The following is a 12334-nucleotide window of genomic DNA, read 5'->3' on the forward strand; positions in this document are numbered from 1 at the left end:
TAGCTGAGAAGGGAGGGGTGTGCCTTCTCATTTGGGAACAATAGTGTAAGCGCCTACTGGATAAAAATGATTCTGTGACGGATGTTATTGGTCGTCTTTCTGATTTTCGTGACCAAATTTACAAGAATAGTACTACTCAACAGCCTGATTGCCATCTTCAGACATGTCTCAAGTAAACTCTTAAATCATTTGCCTGAGGTATTTTAAATGAAATTTGGGTGTTTCAAGGTATATGTATTGGAATATATGTGCTATTCAAGTGGATAATAAGTGGACGTTATAAAGCATCGAAATAATTCAAATGGCACACTCCCACTAAGCCTACGCTCAAGGCCCTTTTCTATAATAAGTCTATTGCTGACGAATCTCCTATTGCTGAGGAGGTCATGAGGTTAATGTAGATAAAGGTATAAATGCCGAAGGCACTTAATAGGGGCCGAGAGAGCTAATATGTATCTGCATTCTATCAGTATTAGAATAAACGAAAAAGGAACCTAAAGTCTGCCTGGGGTAGCCTGGAACGGGGATGAAACTCATTTCTCTTCTATTTATGAAAAATGAGTCAACTGTCTCCCTTCTGTTTAAGGCTAAGAGCAGAATGCTCTCGGATAAGATCAGCTGTGTTCAAGGCTGGCAACAGAGGTAGTGGAACATTCCCAGGTAAAAGAAAGTTAAAAATGCCTAAGTGTTTGATGATTAAATGTGACATACCCACAACTGTTATTCCTTCCTGTGCACAAGTATGTAGTGTTATATCTTACACCTGTGCATGGCTCGTTCACATTGCCATTGATGTTTGTGTATATAAACCCTGATCTGTGAGCACAGAGCTAGTTCAGTGATGCTTGTTTACGGAGCCCTGCAGCAGCAGAAAGAATAAACCATGAATGTTGAAGATCCAATGATTCCCTTCTTCCTTTACTTGGTGGTGTGATTACTTTAGCTTTACCACTACCCACCTGCATATATAGGTCAGGATTCAAGTCCGACTGCTTCATGAGTTGCTTTACTTGGCGACGCCTCTCCACCAGCTTCCTGATTTCGCGGGGCAAAATTCCCAGCTCCAATTCTGGATCAGGCAACTCAGGGATGTCATCATCCTCTTCTGCCTACCAAGAAATATAAATATAATTTTATGTCAATAACCAAAAGACAGTGGAAAGAAGTCACCATTGTATGCATCCTGTAGCTGGTTTTAAATTGAAACACACATTTCAAAACTAAATGCAACTCACTTCACCGCTATTTCTGAAGGATACTCTTGATGCAGAATCTGATGTAAATGCAAAATACAGATAACCGGAAGAGCCATGTGTTTTCACCCTGTCAACAAGTGAGGCTACCTTCACTATGTATGGATTCGAAAGACATGGGGCAACCCAGTAAACCTGGGTAACACAGTAAAAAAGGAAACAATGGTCCCTTAAGGGGGAATCGTGAACCTCAACTTCCTCAGTAACTATTAAATAACCATCAATTGATTGGTCCTACTAGGAAAAGTACAGTTTTATTTAAATGTTCAACATTTTAAATCAGAAAAAGAAGAACTCATAAGGTTCTATTACTTAAAGCATTTGAAATCGAAGTAGTGTTCCCAAATGACGAAAGGTCACGGTGAAAGTGAGATAGGTGAATATAAAGTGCGCTAATGCTATACAACATGTATATATAAATAGTGAGCAATAGTCAGATGTGGCTTGATTTGAATGGGTGTTTCCCATGCTTCGGTCTTATGATGACCCTGCATAAATACCAGAGGGTCAAAACATTGACATAATGGTGTAGTGTTTGTGATTTTGGCGCATGTAACTATGTTAGAGTGTGTATCAAATACCACTGCATCCTCAACAGTCACAGTTGTGAAAAGCTGGCCATGTGGGGGAGTGCGGCAGCACGACACCCTCCTCTTGGAGAACATCAGGGCTAGGGATGGGGTCCTGGGCCACCTTCCGGTTACCAAATGAAAATGCCCTGCGCCACCTCAAGGTGGAGATGGCACTCTTTATCTCAAAAGACACCTACACAGCTTGTTTGCTGTGGAATTCAGGGACCGTGTCAGGTTGGTGGCAACCAGGAAGATGTTCCGCTGTTGCAGCCACTTAGAGGTGGAGAGCTTCCTGGCACATGGCCCAGCACCATACTGCGACCTATTTGTTGCATTAAATGTCAGTAATGCTGTCCAAGAAAACCTATACCACTCACCCCTTGATGGATTGCAGGAAGTCTTTCATCCGCAGTTCCAGCAGGATCATATGGAGTCAGCTTTCAGCTGCAGATCAGGGGATCCACTCCCCCTAGGTCCTCCCCCCCCCCCCCCACAAACTTTTAACAATGCATGTCATCACTGGGCTGTATGGGAGAGGAGAGGTCAGACGGGTTTCCACCAACTACCACTGCAGATCGTGAGCAGTCTCTTGTGAGATCAGAATAGTGTCTAAGAGTTAGCCACGATTTTGAGCCCACTGAGACTAAATTCCCATGTAGAGCCCTCATACGGTATCTGGCGTACAGGATAAGAGGCATACACAAGGCCAAGGGACCAAGAAACCTCAGAGCCATTCTCATTAACACTCAAGACTGAACATGAAACATAAGAAAAAGATCAAGACGATACCAGACTCTCTGTAGCAGGGGGAAGGACTTACACGCTCACTATCGCCCCAATAAATGAGATCCTCTTTAAGGGGTTCAGATGTGACCTTATTCAGCCTTTTGTGTTTCAATCAATCAATCCAAAAAAACAAAAAAAAAAGAAAATGTACTAAGCGCTCTACGCACCCGCAAGGGCCTCAAGGTGAGACAAAACAGGGGGAAATGCCGTTTTACTGTTCAAAAAGCCATCTCTTGAGGTGTTTTCTGAAGGTCAGGAGGTCCTGGGTCTTGTGTAGGTTGGTGGGGGGGGGGGGGGGGGGGGGGGGGGGGGGAGTTCCAGGACTTGGGAGCAAGGTAGGAGAAGGATCTGCCTCCGGAGGTGGTGTGTTTGATGCAGAGGACTGTGGCGAGGGCAAGATCAGCAGAGCGGAGAAGACGAGTGGGAGTGTGGAAGTTCACTTTTTTGTTGAGGTAGGCTGGTCCAGTGTTGTGGAGGGATTTGTGAGCGTGGATGAGGAATTTGAAGATGATCCTTTTGCAGGTGGGTAGCCAGTGAAGGGATCTGAGGTCGGCTGAGATGTGTTCATGGCGTGGGAGGTTAAGGATGAGACGTGCAGCTGCGTTCTGGATCTGCTGGAGTTTCTGCTGAAGCTTGACTGTGGTGCCAGCGTAGAGGGCGTTTCGGTAGTCTAGTCTGCTGCTGATGAGTGCATGGGTGACGGTCTTCCTGGTTTCTATGGGGATCCATTTTTAAGTTTTTCGCAGCATGCGGAGGGTGTTGAAACAGGAGGAAGTGATAGAGTTGATTTGCTGGGCCATGGAGAGAGATGAGTCTAAGATGATGCTGAGATTGCGTGCATGGGGGGAGGGTGTTGGGTGTGGACCCAGGGCAGTGGGCCACCAGGAGTCGCCCCATTCAGTCTTGTTGGGGCCTAAGATGATGATTTTGGTTTTGTGGGAGTTGAGTTTGAGGTGGCTTGCTGTCATCTATTTGGCAGTGTCGAGGAGTCTGGCGTGGAGGTTAGTCTTCGCAGTGGTGGGGTTCCTGGTGAGGGAGATGACGAACTGGGTGTCGTCTGCGTAGGATATGATGGTGATTCCGTGAGGGCGGAGGATGTTGGCGAGCAGGGCCATGTAAATGTTGAAAAGGGTAGGGCTGAGGGAGGAACCTTGGGGGACCCCGCAGATGATCTTGGTTGCTGAGGACTGAAAGGGGGGGGGGGGGAGGCAAACTTCCTGGGTTCTTTCGGTGAGGAAGGAGGCGAGCCAGTCCAGGGCCTTGTGTTGGATTCCTGCGTCGTAGAGACGTGTACGGAGTATTTGGTGGCAAACAGTGTTGAAGGCTGCGGAGAGGTCCAGGAGGATGAGTGCGACGGTCTCGCCCTTGTCGACTCTGGTTCTGATGTCGTCAGTGCAGGCGATGAAGGTGGTCTCAGTGCTGTGGTTCTTGCGGAATCCAGACTGGGAGGTGTTGAGTGCAATGTTTTCCTCTAGGAAGTGAGACAGGCAGGTGTTCAACTAGCTTCTCAGCGACCTTGGCGGGGAAGGGGAGAAGAGAAATGAGGCGGTAGTTAGTGAGGTCATCTGGGTCTGCTTTTGTTTTTTTAGGAGTGCGGTTACTTCGGCATGCTTCCAGGAGTCTGGGAAGGTGGCGGCAAAGGAGCTGTTGATTACGGCGCGAAGCTGGGGAGCGATGGTTGGGCTGACCTTGTTGAAGATGTGGTGGGGGCAGGGGTCTGTGGGGGAGCCTGAGTGGACGGAGTTCATGGTTTTTTCGATTTCTTCGTCATTGGTAGGGGCCCAAGTGTGCAGCTGGTTGGAGTGGGGGTGTGTGTTGTTGTTGGTCGTGTCGGTGGTGGTGATGGTGGGTGCAGGTGGTGAGAAGCTGTTGTGTATGTCTAAAAATTTTAGGTGAAAGTGGTTGGAGAGGGGGTTGCAAAGGTTTTGTGTGTGAGTGGGGTCGATGTTGCAGGATTTGGGTTTGGTGAGCTCTTTGATGATGGTAAAGAGTTCCTTGCTGTTATGTGCGTTACTATCTATGCGTTCTTTGTAGTAAGCCCTTTTGGTGGTTCGGATGAGTTGGTAATGTTTGCGTATGGTGGTTTTGAGAGTGCAGAAGTCGGTCATGGAGGGTTCTTGGCGCCAAACTTTCTCTGTTTTGCGGCATTCACGCTTGGAGGCTTGTAGTTCAGTGGTGAACCAGGGGGCGGTCTTGATGTTGCGGGTGGTGTTGTTTCTTATCAGAGGGGCGAGTGAGTCTGCGCAAGTTGTAATCTATTGTGAGAGGTTATGGGCAGCGATGTTGGGGTTGTTGGTGGGGGGGGGGATTTGTGCGAGCTTGGCGTTCAGGTGTTCTGTGGGGATCTTGTCCCACATACGGTAGGGTGTGGTGTGTTGTCGGTGGTGGGGGATTTCGTGAAGGAGAAGTGGACGCAGTGGTGGTTGGTCCAGTGGAGTTCGGTGGTGTGTGTGAAAGTTGTGGTTGCTGGAGGTAAAAATTGTATCTAGGATGTGTCCTGCTGAGTGGGTGGGTGAGGTGCCCAGTTGTTTGAGTCCTAGGTTCGTGAGGTTGTCTAGTAGGGTTGTGGAGTTGTGGTCGTGGGGGTTCTCCAGGTGAAAATTGATGTCACCAAGGAGGATGTAGTCTGTGGAGGTGAGGGTGTGGTGGCTGATGGTGTCCGCGATGGCGTCACAGAAAGGGGGGAGAGGTCCTGGTGGTCTGTAAATGAGGGTTCCTCTGAGGGTGGTGTTTTCTTAATTCACAAACACAGTGTAGGTGTTCTGCGCTGTCTAGGGTGCTAGGGTTGGTGCGGGGCGCGCTAGGGTTGGTGCGGGGCGCGCTAGGGTTGGTGCGGGGCGCGCTAGGGTTGGTGCGGGGCGCGCTAGGGTTGGTGCGGGGCGCGCTAGGGTTGGTGCGGGGCGTGCTAGGGTTGGTGCGGGGCGTGTTAGGGTTGGTGCGGGGCGTGTTAGGGTTGGTGCGGGGCGTGTTAGGGTTGGTGCGGGGCGTGTTTGTGGGGGTGCTGGAGAAACGGCATGCATGACATGTGAAAGGTCTGTGTGTGTGCTTGGGGTTGGCTTGGGCGCAGGCAGGGTGCAGACCTGGGTTAAGGGCGTGTAGCGTAGTGGCTGAGTAATTCTGCCTCGGGGGGTCCTGTTTAGTATGTACCTTTACGCAGATGATACACAAATCATTCGACTTCTGGATGATGCTAGCCACACAGCCTCAAAACTCCACAATTGTCTTCTGAAAGTTCAATAATGGATACCTTTGCATACATTGTACTTAATTGCAATGAAACAGATTCTGTGCCCATTGGGACCTTCTTTTTGTAAACATTGTTGTTGGTCAACAGTCCTGGGTCCTCCACTGCTAGCAGAGCACATCAAGAAATTGGATGTCGAAACTGGTGCATGTTTGACTGACAAAATTGTTTTGAAGTTGAAACCAGTTTTTTCCAGCTTTTTTTTTTTGCACTATGTTCTTCACTTATTTTCATCCCCACTTAACACTCAGATCCTTAATGCCTTTGATTCAACTCTGATTACTGTAATAATGTATATAACTTTGACAACTTACCAAATTCAGATATTACAGTTTTTTCAGACTTATGCTGGCAAACTGGCTGTTAACTCCTATCCTACAGACCATATTTCTCGGACATCGGTTTCCTGTTAAGGAGAGGATCTCTTTCAGATCACTGTGATCGGGTCATAAGGTTGTGTATTGCCATCATTCATCCCCATTTTGTCAGCAGTTCCACTGGTTTAGTTCTAATCAAACACTCAGGTCAAAAACAAAAGTTCTCTTGCTCATTCCAGTTTTCTTCAGAAAACAATTGATGTAGGGCTTTTTCCATTACTGCAGAACAAAAATATAACTCCTTTGCCTTTACATCCATGCAAATAGTCAAATTTTTCAACCTACTAAAAACTTGACTTTTACCAACTAGCTATGAGTTTAGCTAGTTTTATCAGCACCAACGTACCCTTCGTTGAGGGTTGTTGCACTTCATGAATACAAGTTACAAATTTAAATACTTCAGCTTATTTATGCAAATCTCTAACAATATTAAGCGGTTGACCGCTGTCTGGAGATGGTTTATAAAAGACTACGGGCAAAACTACCTTCAGCAGCTTGTCACCAAGATATAGGATTACATATATTCATGATTGACGGGTACTGTCTTCGTTTTTGGGACCACCCTAGGGGCCAAGGTAAGCATGACTAACAGTGTTCCTGGCCTAAACTGAGCTGCAGGTAATGCCTGTGAGACTCCAGGATGGGTATGAAAATATGTGTTGTGCAAGCCCTGGGCTCCATCCAGTCCCCTGGACTCAGAGCAGATAGAATTTGCATCAGTGGGAGCTTTTTGAATAGGTCCTTCTGCAGGAAGGCATTCAGTGGTTAACAATCCAAAATTGGTCTGAGGCACCCATCCTTTTTCAGGACAAGGACGTACTGCACATAAAAGCCCTTGCCCATGTCCAAGCTTCGTTTAAGGAGCTAGGAAAGTAAAAATTGCATCGCCAGCATCAGGATTGTTAAGTGCTTTTCTGAAAGTCGCTCTCGCTTGTGAAGAAAATGAAGAGGGAAGATGATGAATGATAGAGTGTGGCCTCAGAGCGATCTGTAAGACTCATTTGTCTGTCCTAATGGATCTCCGGTCAGGGAATAAATGATGGATCCTGCACCCAGTGGCACAAAACTTGAGGGGGACCACCTGCAAAGTACAGAGGGGTCCACCATGACCCAGTCAGGAAATCTCAAGGCAGAGGCCCGCCGCCCGTGCACGGTGTACTGTGCTGAGGAGGGCCCTTGGAGCTCAGCCCCCCCCCCCAACCTGCCACCCCCCCCCACCCCGCTGGGGCTATTGTTATGCTACTGCCTGCACCCTCACAGGCTGGTATGAGCCACTGAGAATACCCTATAGTAGTTTGGTAGCTGTTGCAGCAGGAGGAGGAATTGGAGGACTTTCTGCCCTATGTGGTGTCTACCAGTGCTATGTCAGAGGCCACAAAAGGACTGAGCTGGAATGTCTACTGTACCACCCCTTGGGAAGGTTACCGCTGCTTGCTGGATCGCGTTCTAGAACAGCCCCTAAGTTTTCTATATTTATGGTGGAATTATTTTGCTGCATCCACCCCAAACAACCTGCAGGGGCCCAGCTGACTCTAGCACCAAGTACACCTTTTTCTTAAGGAGTCTGGACCCATCGAAGGACATATCCATTAAGAACGTTAGTACGTCACCCAAAAATCCAGTCAATCTCATACATACACAGGTACCCATAGTCTTACCAATACAAATCAGTAGTATCCATCCATGCATAGATTACATATTTTGCTGCATCATGTCCACCAAGTACTTCCTGAACTAAAGAAGCTTGGAGGTCCTCTGAGGCTGCAGGGAAGACCTCACAGACCGTTACCCACAGTGCATTTATACACATGCTCAGTTAACAAACCCCTTTTATGTGCGTAAAGGCCAAGCGTGTTGAAGAAACCTTTATTTCATCAAAGCAGTCAATCATTTTGGGGTCCTAATCTGGAGCACTGGTGGGGCTTAGGGGTTTGAGAGATTGGGATTGACCTTGTGTATGTAGGAAAGTGCCTCTTGACATGGTCAATCCTCCAACCACCCCTCCCGCCCCCCTTCTCCCACACACACACACACAGACTGTCTGGTTTCTGGTGTAATTTCTACTGGAAGTGTATTGCGTTCCTGCAAACCAGGTCCCCAGCGCCAGATCTATTTCCCCAAAACTGTACAGTTTTTTTTCTCAATTAGCAAAACCATTAGCACCCACCATGAGTCCCTTGTAAATGGTAACCCTGGCACGTAGGGCCTGGGGAACTAAAGAGGGTCCCTAAGGGCTGAAGCACGAATTGTGCCACCGTAAGTGGCCCTTCACCAAGCACATGACAGGCTGTCATGGCAGGCTGCGTGTCTTGGTGCAGACAAGTGAAAAACACTGCATGGCACACAGCCTGTGTGCCATGTCCCCTCACACTGCATGCAATAAATGTAAAGCACCCATCTAGCAGGCCTTACAGCCCAAAGGCAGGGTTCATTATATTACATGTGAGGGCATATCTGCACAAGCAGATATGCCCCTGCTATGTCTTTGCCAATTTATCAGACATAATAAGTGGCCAGGGAAGCCATTTTAAATACTTGTGCTGGACACTGGTCAATACGAGTTCCCCAGCTACATGATGACTTCACTGAACATAGAGATGTTTGGTATCAAATATCTTGTATTGATGAACTCACACTGATGCCAGTGTGGGATTTACCAATACATGCACCTAGAGGGCACCTCAGAGGTGCCCCTTAAAACGTACCAACTACTGGTATGTTCACTGAGTGGTCCTTACCAGTTCAGCCACCCTAGCCACGTTTCTGACCTCCTCCTCCCCGCCCACAAGGTGAGTCAGCGCTCTCTATAGCCAGAGACAAAAGCCTGCACTGGGTCAGGGCGTGGGCACCTCATGCAGGTAGGATGGACATTTCAGAGTGGGAAGCTCCAAAGGCCTAGACGCCTTTGTAATGCAACCCAGGTCTCTCCAAATTGAGCACATGACCGACCCCCCTGTCCTGATCCCACTTTTGGTGGCAGAACAGGCAGGAAAATGAGGCAGATTAGGAGGTGTGCCTACTGCATACCAGTCCCACCCCTAATGTGGACGAGCTGAAGCGGACACCACTTTTTAAATTCCTCCATCTGTTTGGAAAGAAAAAGGCCACGAGGGTTAGGGCTATGCAAACTTCCCAGCAGAAATGGTCATAGAAAAAGTGTAGTCACCCTAAAGTTGGGCAACCCACTGGCTGCCACCTGGCACTCTCTGTAATGCCCCTAAATTGAGCATTTAGGTGGTTCCCCGGAACCCTACAACTCAGATTCTGACGATCTAATAAGAAACGGACAAAGAAGAGATGAATCAGCAGAAAAGGAGAAGGAGCAGCTGATCTGGTACCAACCCTGCCAGCCTGTCTGCACTCCGACGGAATCTGCACCAAAAGACGCCTCGTCCTGCAGCTGAACCTCCAGAAACCTGGGAGGACTGCCTGCCTTCGAAAAAGACTCAAGTTTCCCGTGAGCAGCAGACCTGCTCTCCAAACAACTCCTAGAAAAGAACTCAGCAACTTCAGGAACCGCAAAAACCCAACACCTTAAGACACAACTGCACCTGCAGTCACCGACCCAAGTGAAAGTAGACCGCCGGTGTCAGCAAGGTCCCTCAACTGTCCCGATTCAGAGTCCATTGTGGATTCACCCCTCCTAAACTCTCTGAAGTTGCCTGCAGCCTCTGCACACAGGCCTCCTCTCCCGCAGCTTCTGTGGTGAGAGAAACCAGACACCCAAAACAACCACTGCACCTGTCGCTGCTGGCTCAAGCTGAAGAGGATCTTGGTGTCAACGATGTCCCCCAACTCTCGTTAGCTTGTGTCCACAGTGATTTCACCCCTTTTGAACTCCGACGATGCCTGCAACATCTGACCTCAGCCAGCACCTCCACCCCCCCCCCCCCCCAACCGTAAGTGCTCCCGGACAAGGAAACCCAACACCAATGGACCCCCCTGCATCTGTTGCCCCTCTGCCTTGGAGAGGGGACCAAAGGAGCACCTATGTCCCTGAGCCCTCCACATTTATCTACCTGTTGGTTGACCCCGAACTAGCCTCCCAGCTGGAGCCTGCAGCCTAGTCCACGGAGACCAATCCCCATTAAAATAAATTGGGCACCCGACTCCTACTGCACCTCGGCACTCGGCTGCCCCAGTGCTGCCCAGAGTAACCTACTGGTGTGGTTCTGGCCCTTGCCCAGTATTTACCTTAAGTCTACAAGATTGGTCCCATGAATTGTCAGTATTTGCTGGTTTGCAGTGATTTCCTCCCATGGGTTAACATTGGAGAACGCTGAAATTGCAGTGTGTTGATTTCTTTTTTTTTTTTTTTAACTAAAATGTACTTATGCTTGAAAACGTACTTACCTTAAAACGAAGTTCTTCGGTTTAAAGTATTTTTTAAAAGAATAGTTATTTTTCTAAATTGGTCTCTGATTTCTTCTTGGAGTGTGTGTCTCATTTATTGCCTCAGAGTATAATAAATGCTTAGCACTACACTCTTAAGCCTAACTGCTCGCCCACACTACCACAATATACAGCATTAGTCCTATCTACTTTTGCTACTGCAAAGCATATAGTGATCCATTGGACTCTGTGCATGGTGTACTTCTTTTTAGTGCAGCATATAGATAGCCAGCTTCCTTCACCATGCTAGTCAACTTAGGGGGTCCAGATCATCAGGCGCAGGCCTGTTTTGCTGTGCTACTGGCTGGCTTGGACCACGTACCCTTTAAAGTAACAGTGAATGCACCATTAAATGTCAACAAGAGCACAGCTGATGATGTCCCTGTTTGGATAATATCTGCTACAACTCTTGTTTCAATGAAGGGCAAGTGCAGCTCTTGCACAACAGCTATCATCCGGACTGCTGATGCAAACAAGGCACTTTCTTCTACTGGTGCCCATGTGGCATGTCAAGCTCTATTTCATGAGAGTTGTCTAGGCCCCGGGTCTTTTTAAGACTAAGTACAGTGTATCATTATTATAGTGAGGAAGAAGTAATCCCTCCCTCTCGTCAGCATACTGTGGGAGCCTTTGAGAATCTTGTATAGGGTCAGAACAAAAAATGAAAATGTAGTCTCTGCTGATTAGCTGCATTGTTCTAGAGAAGTAGGATTACAGTTAGACCGTATAATAATCAGCTGAACATTTATGATCTCGCAGCATGACACAGACGTGCGTTGGTCATCAGCACCAGTTCTTCTATAGGTGCTGGTGGATTTGCTATCAGTGCAGGTCTTGGGGCGGTGTGGAAATCTGTACCCGAGTTGCTATAAGCTTGGAAACAAGTCAAAAGGGAGATGACCTGCAACTTGGACCAAGCACAAGAACTGTACTTTGAGACCTTCTCATGGGTTTGGTAATATAGAGATTTGCACCTCCCATTCCTGGATGAGACCACATTTGTTGCAAAAATCAGTAGTGACTGGAGCCCAGGCAACAAAGGCCTACCTCGTGCAGGTCAGTGATCAACATCTGCTTCCTGCAGTCTCTGCATAATTTTAAGCCTGCAGTTTTTAGAGGAACACAGTTCCTTATTAAGCTGTTAAGTACATTTTGAAAATCACCTGACGACTAACTAAAGTTGGGATAAAAGCTCCAAATCTGCTGCGGAAAGCTAAGAAAGGAACTGGCAACATTAGCGCGGAGTGGTGACACTTATATGCAACTCTGCTCCATGACTTCGTGGAAGCTGACCAGAGCTACACACCACCACCTGGTGACGTGCAGAAGCACTGCTGTTAAAAGTTCCCCAAATCCAGTCTGGAGTCTGGGAATATTCACAAGGTGAGAAATCTGCATTAAAACGTATACATCAGAAAAAGTGTTTGGTCTTGTTCAATAAATACTGTTGGAAGCCCTCCTAGTATGTGTGGATTGTGCGTGGATAAAAAAGGATTGACAGACAGCACAGTGACCTGGGGAATACTCGGCCAGAATTTGCACTGACATAGGATGAACTCACTCAGGCTATAATTATCTTGCCAACCCGCCCCACCACCACCACCCCACACACACACTCCCAAAAAGCGCAGTGGCTAAAGGAATCGGCTACAGAATATAACTCATACCTTTACACCCACAGGTCACTGGGAATAAGCAAAAAGGCTGTAC

At 47.8% G+C, this 12334-nt stretch overlaps 1 protein-coding gene across 1 annotated transcript in view; it reads right to left on the reverse strand.

Moving 5' to 3' along the window:
* The window catches only part of POLA1 (DNA polymerase alpha 1, catalytic subunit), a 1729782-nt gene that overhangs the window by 1288797 nt on the left and 428651 nt on the right, over positions 1–12334 (reverse strand). Inside the window, exon 25 of the mRNA XM_069204808.1 lies at positions 960–1109. Within this exon, the coding sequence (XP_069060909.1) occupies positions 960–1109 (150 nt within the window). The remainder of the gene's footprint in view (positions 1–959; positions 1110–12334) is intronic.

The sequence above is a fragment of the Pleurodeles waltl genome, chromosome 8 (assembly GCF_031143425.1).
Source record: "Pleurodeles waltl isolate 20211129_DDA chromosome 8, aPleWal1.hap1.20221129, whole genome shotgun sequence".
Taxonomy (NCBI): Eukaryota; Metazoa; Chordata; class Amphibia; order Caudata; family Salamandridae; genus Pleurodeles; species Pleurodeles waltl.